This window comes from Macrosteles quadrilineatus, unplaced genomic scaffold (genome assembly GCF_028750875.1).
Source record: "Macrosteles quadrilineatus isolate MER2022 unplaced genomic scaffold, UCM_ALF_1.0 Scaffold_1__1_contigs__length_201487025, whole genome shotgun sequence".
Lineage (NCBI taxonomy): Eukaryota > Metazoa > Arthropoda > Insecta > Hemiptera > Cicadellidae > Macrosteles > Macrosteles quadrilineatus.
In genome coordinates this window covers 174,931,636-174,948,969 of record NW_026542594.1, presented here as the reverse complement: position 1 = coordinate 174,948,969, position 17,334 = coordinate 174,931,636, and the positions used below count along the sequence as shown (strand labels likewise).

Sequence of the window (17,334 nt, the reverse complement as noted above, 5' to 3'; positions counted from 1 at the left end):
TTTCACCGAAAGTTGCAAATCATTGCTTTTGCGGAATCGGCTTGCTTCATTTATGCTATTTACCCCCTTTTCTGAAAGTTTTACAGTGTATCCTACATATGATTTTTGATTAGGATACATATCACATATACATCAACAAAGTCATTGTCAACTTCCATGATTATTTATCTTATTAATCAATAACATAACAAATTATAGTAAATATACAAAAAAAGAATCACAACTGTATCTCCGAAGGTTTTAAAATGTTAGCTTACATTAACGAATATTGAAATAGGGCTAAAAATAAACAAACTAAAAAACAACTCAGCTGTTTTGCAATAACAATACAAGCAGTATACTAAAACAGGGTTGCCAACTCATTGTTTCTAATATCTTGAAAATATACAATGTTAAATAATATCGGAAACAAAATAAATGAGTTAGATTTTGAGTTGCAGACTTTTACACAGTGTCCACCATTTTGAAAGTGATTTATTGGGGGTTTCCCGTGGTCGGATTTTGTCTGATTTTGGATATGTTATAAAGCGGTAATTTATAAGTAAAAAACACACTAAAAAGCTTCTGTTGCAATTTTTCCACGGATAAAGATATATTAACTGTAGTTTTCCTGAACTAGTAGTTAGTTACGTAGTTAATTGTTCGTGACAGATGTTTCAACAGACAGAGAGCGCTATTCGATTTCTCACCAGCAGTACTGCATGATTTCGCGATGTACGAGTTTCTGCTGTTTTTGTTGGTAAGTTTTTGTCTGAACATCTTTAGGACATTAGTTTAGTATTTTTATCAAACCTTCATTACACCATGAGTAAAAGTTACGGAAGTATTATCATAAAGTTTTCAAACTTCTTTACTATTATTTACTCCCAACATTCGAACTCACACATTTATTACATTAGTAAGACTAGCTGTATCTCGTGCTTCACAACGGGACAAGAATACTTAAGAGATTAATTTTGGTTTATAAATCTATTAAAAAAAAACTACACGCACTTACCATGGATTATAAAGAAACATTTCAATCGTACCATTTTGCTTATTTCAATGAAAATCCGTTGTCATAACAACTCATAACTTTAGCGCAATGTAAACATCTACAGGGTGTTCAAAAAATGTGGACATAATTTACGTAGTGATTACTTTGGGTCAAAATGAAGGGAAAATCAAGTATAATCAGTCAAGAACACTTTTAAGCTTATTCCACCTAATCTTGATGATGATCCCAGGAATCAGAAACCATTTCAACCTTAAATTTTTAATGTACGTTGTCTATAGTAATTAGTAGTATGTATCTTGATTGTCTTATTTAAATACATTTTCAGGCTTTCTTCTGCATTCTCCTATGCAAAACTATGCTTATCGAAGCTGTCAAACTCGAAGATGTACCAGACAATTATAAAGGAAGTAAGTACCCCAATAGGTTTGTTCACTTGTGTCAGAGGCAAAACAAAAACAAATTTTTTATATAAAATAGGCTAAATAGGTATAAAAATACAAAATAAATAAGGATAAGTAAGAAAATGTAATGAAATATCCAAAAATTTAATATAACTTTATCATATTATGGTCATTTTTAGACCAATTTACAAACTGATTTTAATTTTCACAAAAAGAAACTCACAATATTGAAGAGGTTTTTTATAAATTAGTCCTAATTTTCATAGTATATATTACCACACAAAATGTAAAAATATCAAACTCCAAGTTTATTTTTTAAATTTGTATAATATTTCATTCAAATTAATATTTTTAACGAATATTTAAATTAAATGAATGATCCAAAATCAATTAATTGTATTGCATCTTTTAGAAAGCGCTGAGTTTATTTTTTAAATTTGTATAATATTTCATTCAAATTAATATTTTTAACGAATATTTAAATTAAATGAATGATCCAAAATCAATTAATTGTATTGCATTTTTTAGAAAGCGCTGATGATATTTTATGAATAATATTAAGTTTACTTCTTACATTTATGAAAAAGAATTGGATCTTCCATTTACATATATAAAGTCCTTATATATAAATGGATATATGTTTGGTGTCATAAACAACCTGATTTATACAATAATTAGAAAATTGTGTAGGTTGTAATATATGTAAAATAATTAATAACGTGAAAAGATAATAAAAAGGTAAAAAAAAATATTTAATTTTTTTTTAAGAGAATGTAGGCTAATAAATAATATTCATCCATATCATACACAACAAGTTAATTAAAGAAATATATTCTATGTATTTTAAAGCAATTTAAATAGGCCTAACATTTAAAATGTTAAATTATTTTATATAAAAAAATATTATGAAAATAAGATGATTTATTATAAATTTTAAGATATAAAATAAAATATTAATTTTAAATTAAGTTTTGAGGTAAAAACAATATTAATTTTCAATAAACATATAAGTTTAATAAAATGAAATATATCATTTGATATATTGTTACCTATGATTTTTAATTAAGAAATATAATTTGTTAATAAAATCAGGTTCATAGATCATCTGTTACACACAAGTCTTAACAAACTAGTTTGTGACATTTTTAATAACAATTTTCTTTTAATAAATGGTAGAAGATATATCTGTTTGATGGTAGATGATAGGCCTGGAGTATGGTAAATCCGGTAGAAGAGATTAATAATATTAAAGAAAGAGAAAGTAACTTTTAAGAACACAAATCATTACTAAGTTTAGATTTGAAAACAAAATAAAAAAATAAAAAAGAGATGAATATGAACCCACAATTAATAATTTTAGAATTAGAAAAATGTAAAGTTATTTCGCCTCATAAATTTGTTAACATTTTAGATGAAAAAACACTAAAATAATGTATACACCCCGCCGCAGCAAACCTGCAGGCTAAGTGAATTTTCATTTACCTGGATGGATTTCTACTAAAATATACCCTTAAAATTGTAAGATTTATTTCCTCTTTAAGTAACATTAATTATTTTAATAAGTTATTAGGTATAGTTATTTAGGTACAAAGAACTGGTACACAGCTAGTATATACACACACACACACATTCAAAACACAAAACTGGCAATTTCTTCTAAACCATTTTTGTAGAGCTTAAAAATAACTAATTTAGTATACTGAAGTGTTTTTTCACGATAAATGGTTAGGGAGAAAAGTTCAAAATATTTTAAATTTACAATTTCCATGTTATCTTTATGGAGTGAATCAAGTCAACTGTACGTAGTTTGTATCAAATTTGGTAAACTCTTTCGTTTCATACTAATCTATGACATTTACCCTTGAACACTCTTTATTACATGACATATAGCAGCAAGCCTAGTTAATCAATAAACCTATTTTTATTTAAGAAGTAACTTTTTTAAGGACATGTTTAAGTGTAAATTAAAACAGGTAAATGGAAATTTGCTTAGTCTGTAGGTTTGCTGTGGCGGCGTTTAAGATATTTCCACATTCAAGAAGTTTTAAATTTTTTTGTTGCTACCATTTTGGTCTGTGTTCTTGATATTTTAGTTTATCACTCTATTCGCTTTACAATATTCAATTAACTTACGACATCGAAACAGACAAACCCGTCAATACCATAAGGACCAAAGCATCCATCTGACCATACATTTGTAAACCTTATTTCCTACCCTCAACCATCAGACGCAGCACTTACCAACACCCTCCGTCAAAGAAATACCTCCCGACATCATGTCTCTGCCTAGAGTCCGACCGCGACACCAGTGACTAAATCTGTTGTTAATTTTATAAACATTTGTATTAGTGATAGGAAAGCGAACTGGTCTAGTGGTAGAGCGCGGTACTTCGGTATGCGAGTCTTGGCTCGAATCCTGCCAATCACCAATGGATTTAATCTGAATGATGATGTCGTAACCCCTATTTTTTTGCCTGAAGTAATAAGATGCTGTATGAAGTAATTTGCTGGTGAAATGCGTGTATAGTGACTAGACTATTTAAATCAAAAACTAATGTAAAAGTCTTATGATTTACTCCACCAGAGAAACGCTATTATTTGTATAAAATTTTGAGTGTTATTAACTTTGATAAAATAACATTGTGACGTTTGTTGTGTCATCATATTGCGTTGCATAATTTAACAGCATTTCAATTAATAATGAATGTGATTTATTTTTATATCCAGCGTAGTTCATGGATTGGCAAAAAAAGACAATGCAATTTTCTGCACCACCACTTTTGAGACTATTAATGGAGTGTACAATTAGACCTAAGTAGTTTTAACATAATGTTTGTTTCCAGTGAAACTAGAGAACGAAGCAGGAATAATTACAGAAAAAACCGTAGAAATAAACCCCTTATCAGATTGTGGTTATGATACTAGTATCGTCTCAAGCTCCGATTCGAAGTGGAAAACTACAACTATCTACGTTCAATATCGGGTGCTAGCAACATTCAAGAAAGAAATTGAAAATGGGCAAAGCAATGATTTGTATTACAGAATACATAAAGTAACATGTGACCTCTTGGAACTCAGCTATTTTGTGTCAAAGACGAAGTTTGTCAAACTGGTGATAGAGAAGCGTGACACATATAAACAGAAGGCAACTGATCAAGGTGGCATACTTGGTCTTCCTTTTTATGAGAAGGACTGGATTTGGGCAATTGTCGGGAAAGAACAACGTAATGTATACAAGAAAACGGCAGAAGAGTTCTTCTTAGAACCTAAGGAGTAAAAACTCGGATGAATTGTAGCAAACACTAATAATATAGTGTTTAGCATTGAATACAAATACGTAATAAAAGATTGCTACCATGTAACGTTGATAATAAATAAACAACCTTATTTTTACAAGTATCATTATCTGTGTTCTCCAACTATGTACTAAAAATACTACACTATCTGTGTACTAAAAATTGTAAAATATGAACCTATTATTTTAAAAATACCCCCACCGCAGTAAACCTGCAGACTAAGCGAATTTCCATTTGCCTGAATTGATTTTAAATTAAACTAGAGGACCCAATCTGCTTAACGACATTAAAGGGCAATTTATAAAAATAATGGATAGTTTTGCGCAAGGTTTCTCGTCATGATGAACATTTAAGTATATGATTTTATGGTTTTTTTAAAGTTCATGGGTACTTTGGGCTTTATATATAGATTTTTTAAATAGCATTAGGTTTAACGAGTATCTAGGTTTGCTGCTGTACATCCCTGTTCTCATGGTCTGATCATGCTGGCGAACTCATGTTTCTTTAGTTCTTTAACTGTGAATTTCTAAATATTTACTTATTATAAAATAATTGTTTAATTTTCCAATGAGCAGATCTATATGGGATATATGTTTCAATCTATGTCATATGAATAAAATTGATCAGTTAAATGAGGCATTGGCGCTTAATTGGTTGCGTTTAAAATTAAAATCAGTGAGGAGCGTGTAGAAACGAGCGTTTCTTCAGTCAGGCGTGATTATTAAAAATCTCATATTCAATCAAGGATAGCTAAGCGATGTTTACGTTTTTTAAGAATTATTAGTTGCGATAAAAGGTTACTAACAGAAATTTCTATGAACATAAAATATGATGTATTCATATTTAGAAAAATTTTTACTGTAAGACGTTGATTTAATGACTGTAAATTTTATACTTTAATTTGTTAAGCTCAATTATTGAGTGATTTTAAAAAAACGTAAACAATTTTCACAGCAACGCAGTATACTAAGGTCACAAGTGAACGTTCAAACGTTTGGCCAATTTAGCCACTAATTGGGTGACCAAACGGACTATTGGAAGCTCTCATGAGATTGGGACTGAATCACAAGGGAAAATCAATATTCAGTAATAAGACTTCGAAAATCTATCTTCAAACAATCACCCCCAAAACAAAGTACTTTTGTAGGTGATGATTAACACATGTTGATGAAAATATTTAACATTAGGTCGTGGACTTTAGAATGAATGAATAACTTTACCCACCTTTTAATAGTGTAAATAATAACAGGTTTGAAAAAACCGTATTAAATAGCAGTGTCACATGATGGTAATTATGAAATATCCTTTGAATGTTAGAAGCACGTTAGAACAGAATCAGTATTGATAGTTAAAGTAAAAAATGACCTCACTGGCCTGAAAGTAATTATGTTTTTATTATCTAAACGGTGCTGTCATTTTTGATTATGCGTTTTAACCATGCAGAAATCCTACCAGTCATCATATACCCATTTTAAAACTGTTAGGTGTGTGTATGCTTAATATATGTCTTTTGGAGACCGGGTAATGAGCCTTGATAATGTATAAAACATGACATCCAAAGATAAAATTCTATGGGTTTAGATGATAACGTTTGAAAATTAACAAACTATACTAAAAATGTTTATGTACTATTTAGCAAATAAAAAAAAACCAGATAAGTCTTGTCTAATACTTTAACTGCTCTAGTTGCTTTCTGAGGATAATCTGTTACTTTCCTGGCTGATAAACCAGTTCCCAGTGCCATATTACCCTGCGTGAACAATAACTACCAGATTAAGCATCAGCAACCAGCAATAACTTTCCCTGTCAAGAGAAAGTGGAAATCCCCGGACAAATTGTGCCCTGGAAAATTTATCTTCGTGAAAGTTAATTGTGGTACAAGTATATTGCGGTCTTTGTAAAAATTAACAGACAGGTAAAACAAATCACTTCGGTTTAAAACGGTTAATATTTTACCTTCCCAGTGAGCTATTTGCTATTGTCTCATTGGCGTTGATGTAGGTGAAAATCGTTTTGAAATACCCCATTGTTTTAAATGGAACATAGTTTATAAGTAAGTATATGAATATTGAATAGTCCTTACTGTATCATAAACGAGAGGTCCGTCTGGCTGTCTTTTATTTTGCAAAACCATTAAACCAAATTTTACGAATTTTCCCGCGAATAATACACGCTATGCCCAGCATAGTCATAACCTAATCATATACAGTAGTAGTTTTTGCGTATTTGCTTGAGACCTTAATAGTTCATACGGGTATTTTTTAAAAGTACATTTTAAGTAGTCACTATGGCATACAAAATTTAACTACAACAACATTTTGCTAAATTGTTTGAAAGTTTTATCTATTTTATTCTGTTAGACATACATTAAATATACATAATCTATATTTGGTGTCGTTCGTTTAAGCTGAAGTAGTCTTTTTGCGCTACAATTCTATATCCTACATGCCACACTGATGAAGTTTTAATTGAAATGTTAAGAAATAAATTGTTGTATTCAAAATATCTGATATAGTGAGGTCTAATATAGTGGAAGTTTGTATCGTCTTCTAAACTTATCCTTTTATTAGAAAGTTGGACATACATTTAAAGATGGGGTTTTGAACCTTTAGGTATTGTGGTTATCATGTAGCCATAACACCATTATTGTTGTTACTATTATTAAACTGGACTTTTCAACGTGCCTTGTGTTTAAAACTACACAATGTTTCTGGAGGTGGATCAACTCCTCCCGTTACGAAGTGAAAAATACTAATTCTACACGAATCAAAATTGGCCCTCAAAAAAGGTGGTTAGTCACAAAAACAGCTTACCTAAAAACAACTGTATACAACAATAAAAACTGAATGAATAAAAAATGAAACACGAAATTAAAACTAAATACAGTAGAAAAATATAGAAACTCTGAAAAGAAAACTAAAATGATTTGTAGGGTTTGAGCCCGGGCTCAGTCTAATAGCAGCTAACAGACTGTTTGTTACAATTAGAGTAGTCAAGGAAGTTTGTACATGTATATTCATGGTAAACCGAATCTCAGAAAATATACTGCAAAATTCAAATACTGTATCATGTCTCCCTGTAACGACTAAATGAGGTTTCGATGATGCGTTTCATTAGTTCCAGTTTCTAACGAGATTTTGATTCCCTTTGAAGATCTTAATTAGTCTCAACTGAAAGAGGAGTGTCAGTTTTGTAATTAAATTCTTGTCTTATTTTATGTTAAGCTTCTGAGATGAAATTGTCGACAGACAACGTGTTAAAACAACGTAATAACGTATTAATTATAATTTAGATTTTTTCTTAACACCAACGTCATCTAACATAATTAATTCCTGAGCGATTTAGATAATAAATGATACGTAACTTTGTATGAAATTGATTTTCTTTGAAATTGTACAAAAATGAGTTTTATGATGTTATAAACTGATTACAAATCTACTTATTATTAATAAGGGTCACCACATTATTCCATAAGGTCCATGAGGTAATAACAGGAATTTGAATCTTCTTTACTGAAGCTTAGGACTAGCCACACCCCATAGAGAAGCTATTAAAATACTTACCAGATATTATGAGACAGTGAATACATTCATAATTTCTGAGTGGCTGTGTATACATAGTGTTTTATGATGTTCTACCAACTAAAATTGATAAGTTACGATTTCCCCATCAAATCACGCATACATATATTTTGTATAAGTTAAATAACGTGTGGATTTTAACTATAGGACTCATCCTGCACACTGTAGCATTACAGTACTGTATTGTGTTACTATATTTGTACTAAATCACATTGGATTCAGGACAAGAAATATAAACATACTACTTACCAACATTTTAAAAGGGGTGATACATTTGTCAGAGGCCATTATTTTTTACCGCCTAGCAAAGTCTTACCTGGTTAAAAGGTCGGTCCTTCTTCTTCGGTAGTGATGAACATTATGGTAATGACGGTGGATGATGAGATATGGTACTATGAGACTAATTTAAGCGTGCTGATTCTGCTACCAAGTTATTTACATGAAAGACGTGTTGGGGACCAGAGTACGGAGATCTTTTACCCAGACCGGAAGCTTACATAGCCAGCTTTGATTTATGCTAATACAACTAATTTATTTAAACTATCCGTCCAAAACATGTGACCTACAAAATGACTGTAAATGAAAAGATTGGCTGGTGATTGAACTATTTAAATACGAAATAACTGACAATTTATTGAGAAGAACTATGGCATCTTTTGGGGAAAACGTGTTGCCCTAATCCTGTTGAGGGTGGTCCGAGGCTGAAGGCCTGGAACGCTAATTGTTGATAGTGTATCAGAATAGTAGTATAAAGTCTAAGACCAGTAGCATAAAACTAGGCCTGACCTGGGCAAAATTAATAACAAAGCAAAACCAACTGGAATGTGTTAGGCATGCATCCCTTAACATTTTATGAAAATTCCCAACTTTTCCCACTGTAGCAAAATCCGCCATCTTGTAAAATGGTGGACAATCTTTAAAACACTGCAAGGTTCCACTTAAAAACTTATTGTTCTCAAACCATTCCACCCAGAAAAGTCCAATTAGTCTTAGATTCTTTGCCATAATATTATCTACAAGAATATACCATATTATATATTAGTAATATAACTTTAACAGTGAAAAAAAAATTAAATTTTAAGTTATTCATTGTGACCCTTGGTTGGAAATATAATTGATAAAATGGAAGAATTACCTTATCCAACCACAGTTGAGGGAAAATACAGTACTATGGAAAAATCAACAACGCCATCACCAAAATATTTAATAGAAACAATACGACTGTCGCACATTCCGTAAACAATACACTCCAAAAGTTTTTCCACGCCAAGCCTGTTGCCACAAACAACTATGAAAAATCAGGCATTTATAGAATTAACTGTGACGACTGTCCAAAGTACTACATCGGCCAAACTGGAAGATCTTTCAAACAAAGATTTAAAGAACATATACCTAAAAGATCACAACATCAGCTATCCAGTTATGCCGAACATTTAATATCAGAATCACACAACTACACATCTATTGACAAGAACATGGAAATAGTTGAAGTATTACCAAAAAGTTTTAAACTTGATGTCAAAGAAGAATTCACCATCTACAAAGCTAAAAAACTCGACCCATTCAACATTTTAAATGATCAGACTTCCTTCCAGTCAAATATTATATTTGATACATATATTGACAAGCTACAAATCAAAGAAGTATCAAATAAGAAGAACAAAACAAACTGAAATACAGGTGGCACTGGAGAGATGAAGATGAAGACACCTCATGATTCAGTCAGTTTTATTTAGTCAGTGACAGTGATAAAGAGAGTGCTGGCCAGCCTTTACAGTTTCAACCAGTTTTATCACTTTTTATTCAATTTTAATAGTTTGATCAACATGACTAGTTTTTACTATTGTGATTCTGACAGTGTTTTTAAAGAATCTTTTGACATACCACAATGTACATACATACATTGAAGATGTGGTTGCATACAATGACCTGACGATGTTCTAAGGAACGAAACTAGTTGTCATACTAGCAACTGTGGTTGGATAAGGTAATTCTTCCATTTTATTAATTATATTTCCAACCAAGGGTCACAATGAATAACATATCTTCAGCAAATATTGCTTCAGTGACACATAAGTATCGCAACACAAAACTACAGCTTATCAACTCCATAGAGGGAATTAGATTCAATAAAACATGTCTCAGTCACAATATAACTCCCAAATACATTCATGTCAAAGTCAGCAGTAAAAGCCATGCAGCTCTCAAAGCAAAAAAGACAGCAGAAAGAACTTGGCTGCAAAATAGTATAGATGAGCTGTATAAAACAAAACTGAAGCACAACAGCACGTTGTTACAACTTCACCTAAAACTTGCCAGCATATTACATCCAATAGAATTTGATTCCTTTATCAAGAACACTGAAGAGTGGCTACAACCAAGAGCTATTCAAAAATCACAAACTATAGACAAGAAATTAGAAAGGCTTATTGAGAATCAACCCAATTTCAATCACATAAATGAAAGTCACCAATTCCATGCAAGAACAGTAAACAAAACTGACATTGAACTTACACAAAATGAAATAGAACTCTTAGATAAAGGCCTGAAACATAACCTACCACACAAGGACTGCACACCTTTACTTATTGACACAGAGGTTGCATTAAGATGTCTACCCAAAGCAAAACAAAATGAAACTAGATTCTTAGCTCATGACAAAATTAAACGACATCTGGATTTAAATAAACAAAATAAACAGTCCAACAATGAAATAAATGTCGCTCGGACTCTTAAAAAGAAATTGAATGACAACAATGTAATGTTACTTAAAGCCGACAAAGGTAACAATACAATCATCATGAACAAGGACATATATAAAGATAAAGTTTTACATTTCTTTGATGAAAACAACATAATTGAAATCCCCAGTGACCCAACTGACAAATATAACAAAGCCATCCGAAATGCTATTAACAAGTCTTCTTTCCTAAACAAGGAACAAAGAATTCAAACCAATACAATAAAACCAACAGCTCCAAAACTAAGAGGTTTACCAAAGATCCACAAATTAAATGAACCAATCAGACCTTTAGTCAACTTCATCAATGCCCCAGCTTACAACTTATCTAAGCTTTTACATGATAAGATCTCTCAAGAAATAAAATTGGTTAACAATAGAAGTTTGAAGAATACATCAGACCTCATCAACAAAATCAAGGACATGAACATCAGAGACACTCAAATAATGGTCTCTTTCGACATACAAAATTTGTACACCAACATACCAATTGACGAGACCATAACTATCATTCAGAACAATTTGAAACAACAAAATAAATTAAACATAAAAGAGATTGATGAAATCACGGATCTTTTGAAGTTGGTTCTACATCAGAACTATTTTGAATTTGAGAACAAATTTTATATCCAGAATGAAGGACTAGCAATGGGCAATCCATTATCAGGCCTCATAGCTGACATTTTCCTCAATCACATTGAAAATGCACATATACTCACAACCGACAATCGAACACTTGCTAAAATATCAACTTACCACCGATATGTTGATGACATTTTCGCCATTGTAGATGGTAATAGAAGACAGGCTCAGTCAATATTATCCCAACTCAATAACATCCATAGCAACCTAAAGTTCACTTTAGAATTAGAAGAAAACGAGGCAATCAACTTTCTTGATATTACAATCAAGAAATTAAACAACAATTTTGACTTTGAAATATACCGAAAGCCAACTGCAACAGACCACACGATTCATAAAACATCAAACCACCCTTGGTCACACAAACTCGCAGCATATAACTCCATGGTCCATAGACTATTATCATACCCTTTGAGCCAAGAAGCTTATAACAAGGAATGCTTATATCAAGCATATCGCCAGAGTAAACGGTTACAAACCTCAAATGATTGATTCCATAATACAAAAGAAAAAGCGGAAGATGAACATCAACAAAGAAAAGTCAGAGAAGAAATACATTAAAATACAGTACTATGGAAAAATCAACAACGCCATCACCAAAATATTTAATAGAAACAATACGACTGTCGCACATTCCGTAAACAATACACTCCAAAAGTTTTTCCACGCCAAGCCTGTTGCCACAAACAACTATGAAAAATCAGGCATTTATAGAATTAACTGTGACGACTGTCCAAAGTACTACATCGGCCAAACTGGAAGATCTTTCAAACAAAGATTTAAAGAACATATACCTAAAAGATCACAACATCAGCTATCCAGTTATGCCGAACATTTAATATCAGAATCACACAACTACACATCTATTGACAAGAACATGGAAATAGTTGAAGTATTACCAAAAAGTTTTAAACTTGATGTCAAAGAAGAATTCACCATCTACAAAGCTAAAAAACTCGACCCACTCAACATTTTAAATGATCAGACTTCCTTCCAGTCAAATATTATATTTGATACATATATTGACAAGCTACAAATCAAAGAAGTATCAAATAAGAAGAACAAAACAAACTGAAATACAGGTGGCACTGGAGAGATGAAGATGAAGACACCTCATGATTCAGTCAGTTTTATTTAGTCAGTGACAGTGATAAAGAGAGTGCTGGCCAGCCTTTACAGTTTCAACCAGTTTTATCACTTTTTATTCAATTTTAATAGTTTGATCAACATGACTAGTTTTTACTATTGTGATTCTGACAGTGTTTTTAAAGAATCTTTTGACATACCACAATGTACATACATACATTGAAGATGTGGTTGCATACAATGACCTGACGATGTTCTAAGGAACGAAACTAGTTGTCATACTAGCAACTGTGGTTGGATAAGGTAATTCTTCCATTTTATCAATTAAATTTTAAATTAAGTTAAAACATTTTGACATGTTTTCACTATTTTTGGGGTTTCGCCATAATTATTGAGGAAATGCAGATTTTACATTTTAGCAAACATGTAGGGCTTTAAATTCCGCTTCATTTCCATATATAATAAAACAATGTTTGAGCAATATTGACGTAAACGGCGAGTGTCAAAGTACAATCTCATGTAACGCAGCTGTGGGACAAAAATTTATAGCAAATTAAATATTTTCTGCTATTGCTAAGCAATGTCATCAAAATATTTATACTTACATGAATAGTTTCAAATTATGTCTCTTAACGTTTTCCGAGAATAATTAAATTTTTCCACTTTTACAAAGTCCACTACCTTAGAAAATGGATGGTGCGAATCCCCCAAAGTACCCATGAACTTTTGTGAAAACTACAGGTCACAATAATAATAATATAATATACAGGGTGGGATGCAATTTTGAGACTTATGTGACTTATTAATTCTTCGTATTTTCGCTATAAACCTGCTTGTTTTGGAGCTACATGGTGTAAATGTACACCGGAAGTCATTTTTCCATAGGCTGTAACTCCTAAACGAGTGGGTTTATCGAAAAAAATATCAAGAATAAAAAAGTTTTTAAATTGCCTGTTCTATCCGATAACATGATCAAATACAGGGTGTTCCATAAGAAATTTCAAAGTTGGCCGCCATTTTGGAAAATGGCGGCTGAATTTCAAAAATCTAAAATCATATTTTTAACTGCTACAAAAAATAAAGGAATGTCCCCCATTTAAAGTTTTCTCTAATTCTAACCGTTTCCGATATCCCAATGGTGGCCTCCTTGAGTTGATCACCCTGTATAATATAATATAATAATATCCTTATATATCCACATATATAATACGTGAAGGCGATTTCTACGAAACGCTACTCCTCCGTTAATAATGGACAGGTTTTTACAAACGATGTGTCAAAATTAAGTATTTTTGTGTAGCGCCTTTACCAGTTAGTAAAACCAGTAGTAAATAGGCTTTGCCCCACATTCTATCAAAATCCCAATGTATATCTTATGAAGAAGATTTACTAACGCACCTGTATAATGAAGCTTACTTCAGTATTGGAATTTGTCAATTGTAAATATATTTTGCGTCAGGGAACACATGATTGTTGAATGTTTTAAGTTGTATTGAACCTTTCGCAACCGGTTTTTAACATTTCCAATGATATGTTATGGGATGAACGGTGTGAAGCAAGAGAACTTAGTAACAAATTGGATAGTAATTGAAAAACAAACAGTAAAACGTTAGCAACGTCAAACTGTGTATTTAGTGATAATAAATTTCCTGTTAAGAGATAAATGACCAGGTGTAGAACACAACTCTGGTAATCGTGAGTTTATAGTAGGTTATGCAAGATATTCCGCCAACCAGAGAGGAGTATTTCATAAGCCCCTCCTCTAAGCGTTACACCTACCAGACACGTGTATCAGCTGACGTGATGGCGCCAGCTGTTGCTGTACTAACAATTAAATTGTCAACTGTTCATAACAACTAATATAATTTACGAGTTGTACTTCTGTGCCAACGAATGAACCCTCTAGTATAGTTTTGAGAAATTATTGATTGTGGGGTTACTGTTAAATCTGGAATTCCTTGACAGGGGGTATGTCAGTTAGCTGTCTCAGCCCTATCAATAACATAAAGTTGTCAATATAATCTTTCTACGGAATGTTAGGTGTAGTGGAATACGAAGTGAAGTTGGCTTTTATTCTTGTACTGTTAGGGGCCTCCTCGTTTATATGGTCGTGCGGCTTCATAGGCAACAAATAATGCAAATGACATAGCAATGGGACATTTCCAAATAACAAAAATACTGTAAAATGGCTGTTACGTATATATTGACATTTACATATTGTTAATCAACGTATCTTATAAAGGATTATGTGATATAGTTTAAATGGAATATGACCTTTCTGTCATGACAGTAGCTGCTTAGATAGTATTTTCTCTTTGTACCATTTTTTACAGCCAAAATGTCGTGTTATTTTCAATCACGTTACCATACCAGTGCGCCAAAGTCCTTAATACGTTATTTGTAAAGACCGTATTTGCAGGTGCAAATAATTTGTCAAGATGGGTACCATTTTAGACAAAGTTTCTATGTTTGGATTTTATTAGACACGATAAGAACAGATATTTCTACTTAAATATTTGATATGTGTAGAATAATACTTTAAAATGTAGGCAAAAGTGGTGAAAAGGGCAGACACCAACCCGTACAATAGATATAAGATAGTTCAATAAGAAATAATTTAAGAATTGCTGTGATAAAAGGATTTTCCACTGATTTCGTAATGGAACGTTATTGCAAATCATCACACGATAAAGAAGAAAATAAATTTTAATACCCCCGCCCCAGCAAACCTGCAGACTAAGCGAATTTACATTAACCTGATTGGATCTACACTAAAATGCCTCCATAAAAATAGCACATTTATTTCCTATTTAAATAGAATTAGTTTAACGAGTACTTAGGTTTGCTGCAACAGGGAGGGTAAAAAATATTTTTTTTATAAAATGATAATAGTTTAGTAAGAAATAAAAGTATTTCCCATAATCGATCAAAATATGTTCATAAACAAGCAAACTACAACAGTTGACTTATTCTCCATAAGAATAACATGGGAATTTTAAAATTACAATTTTTTTGAATTTTCTCCGTAACAATTAGGCGCATGATAACACTTCAATATACTAAATTATTTGTTTTTTTAAGCTCTACAAAATGGGTTAAAAAGAAATTGTGAAATTTTGTGTTTTTATGGTCAAAAATGGGAAACCCCTATTTTTACCCCATAAAATCCCCCATAAACCCCCGTTCCCATAGTCCGATCATGCTATATATATATATCTATATATAGATATATAAAATAATGGTGTTTTTGGCCTCTGGGGACATCAAAATGAAAAAGTAAATCGGTCCCGGGCTTAGGTCTTACCATGAGACCTACGGTAATAGCTACTTCCCTATAGGGAAATTCGCTAAAATCAGAAAATAACATTGCAAATACTTATTTGGTAGAATGGTAGAATTCACTAACTCCCAATAAATGTTAGTTTGAAATACAATTTGAAAATGAACAGCTGTTTCATTAAAAAGTATTATTCATATGCCCAAAATGTAAACAACTCTGTGGAGGGATCTTTAAAATCTTCTAGGGCAGAGTCCTAAGGGATTTTGCTTAGTTTTTCTTTTGATAACTCATCTGCAGACTAATACCTTTCTTTGGACACCTCTACCAAGTTTTTACGCCCAGCCGTTCTCTCAAATTAGTGGGGAAAAAGTTTCCAATTAAAAATTTAGATTCCCCCATGTTAATCTTAAGGGAGAAACTCCAACTTTGATGGCCTGTGGGGCAAAGCCCGAGGATTTTTATTACAGGAATTGGTGAAAGGGGGCGTCTACACAAAAAATACTTTATTTTGACACGTAGTTTGTAAAAATCCGTCCATTATTAACGGAGGAGTAGTGTTTCGTAGAAATCGCCTTCACGTATTATATATAAGGATAAATTAATTAATTTATTCACAAAAAGTGAACATTTATAGGACATCTCCTGTTTCTATATATTCAAGCACTAATTAAAATGACTTTATGATAAAATGGCTTTATGACCTACAAACCAACTTTAAAATTAGCTTTATCATTCACTTTTGGGTGTTGAGATTTACATTCCATCTGAACAGACCAGTTGTAGCCAATCTTTCATTTAAAGGACATTTTCTTCGTTGGGATGAGGTAAAAATGCATTTACACACACTAAGATGCTCAATGACCTCTCAGTAGTGCCGGACTAACGCGGGCTCAATGTCCCCGGACTACCGGCAAAAAAATCTCATCTCCTTGGACACTAGCCTCTTACTTCGGGCTAGGCCTTTTTAACTATGCCACTAGCGCTTTCCCTCTTATTTCCTCCGAAAACTAAGGCCGATAAAGACCGACCTTCTTACTTCATGATGGAATGGCCTCTAGATCGTCTGAATAAACTAATATAGGTTTAAATTACCCGTTTTCTGTCAAAACGATCAGTTTAGTAATATGATGACTACAGCTGCTTCATGCTTCCCACATAGCACATCTCCAGGTCCAGAATGTCTTGCTAATCCCTCATGTAGAGTTCGTAAAAAATATAAACAAATAAATAAACGGAACATACATACGGATATGACACACACGAAAATACATGTAATAAACTGGTCGACCAGACGCTGATTCACGGGACACG

At 32.2% G+C, this 17,334-nt stretch overlaps 1 protein-coding gene across 1 annotated transcript; it reads left to right on the top strand.

The window, feature by feature from the left end:
• Positions 1 to 639: 639 nt before the first annotated feature.
• LOC128983525 (uncharacterized) lies at positions 640 to 4,772 on the top strand. Its single transcript, XM_054402827.1, has 3 exons — positions 640 to 739; positions 1,323 to 1,404; positions 4,242 to 4,772. The coding sequence occupies exons 1-3, from the start codon at positions 713 to 715 to the stop codon at positions 4,673 to 4,675; spliced, it is 543 nt and encodes a 180-aa protein (XP_054258802.1). The 5' UTR covers positions 640 to 712; the 3' UTR covers positions 4,676 to 4,772.
• Positions 4,773 to 17,334: the final 12,562 nt, after the last annotated feature.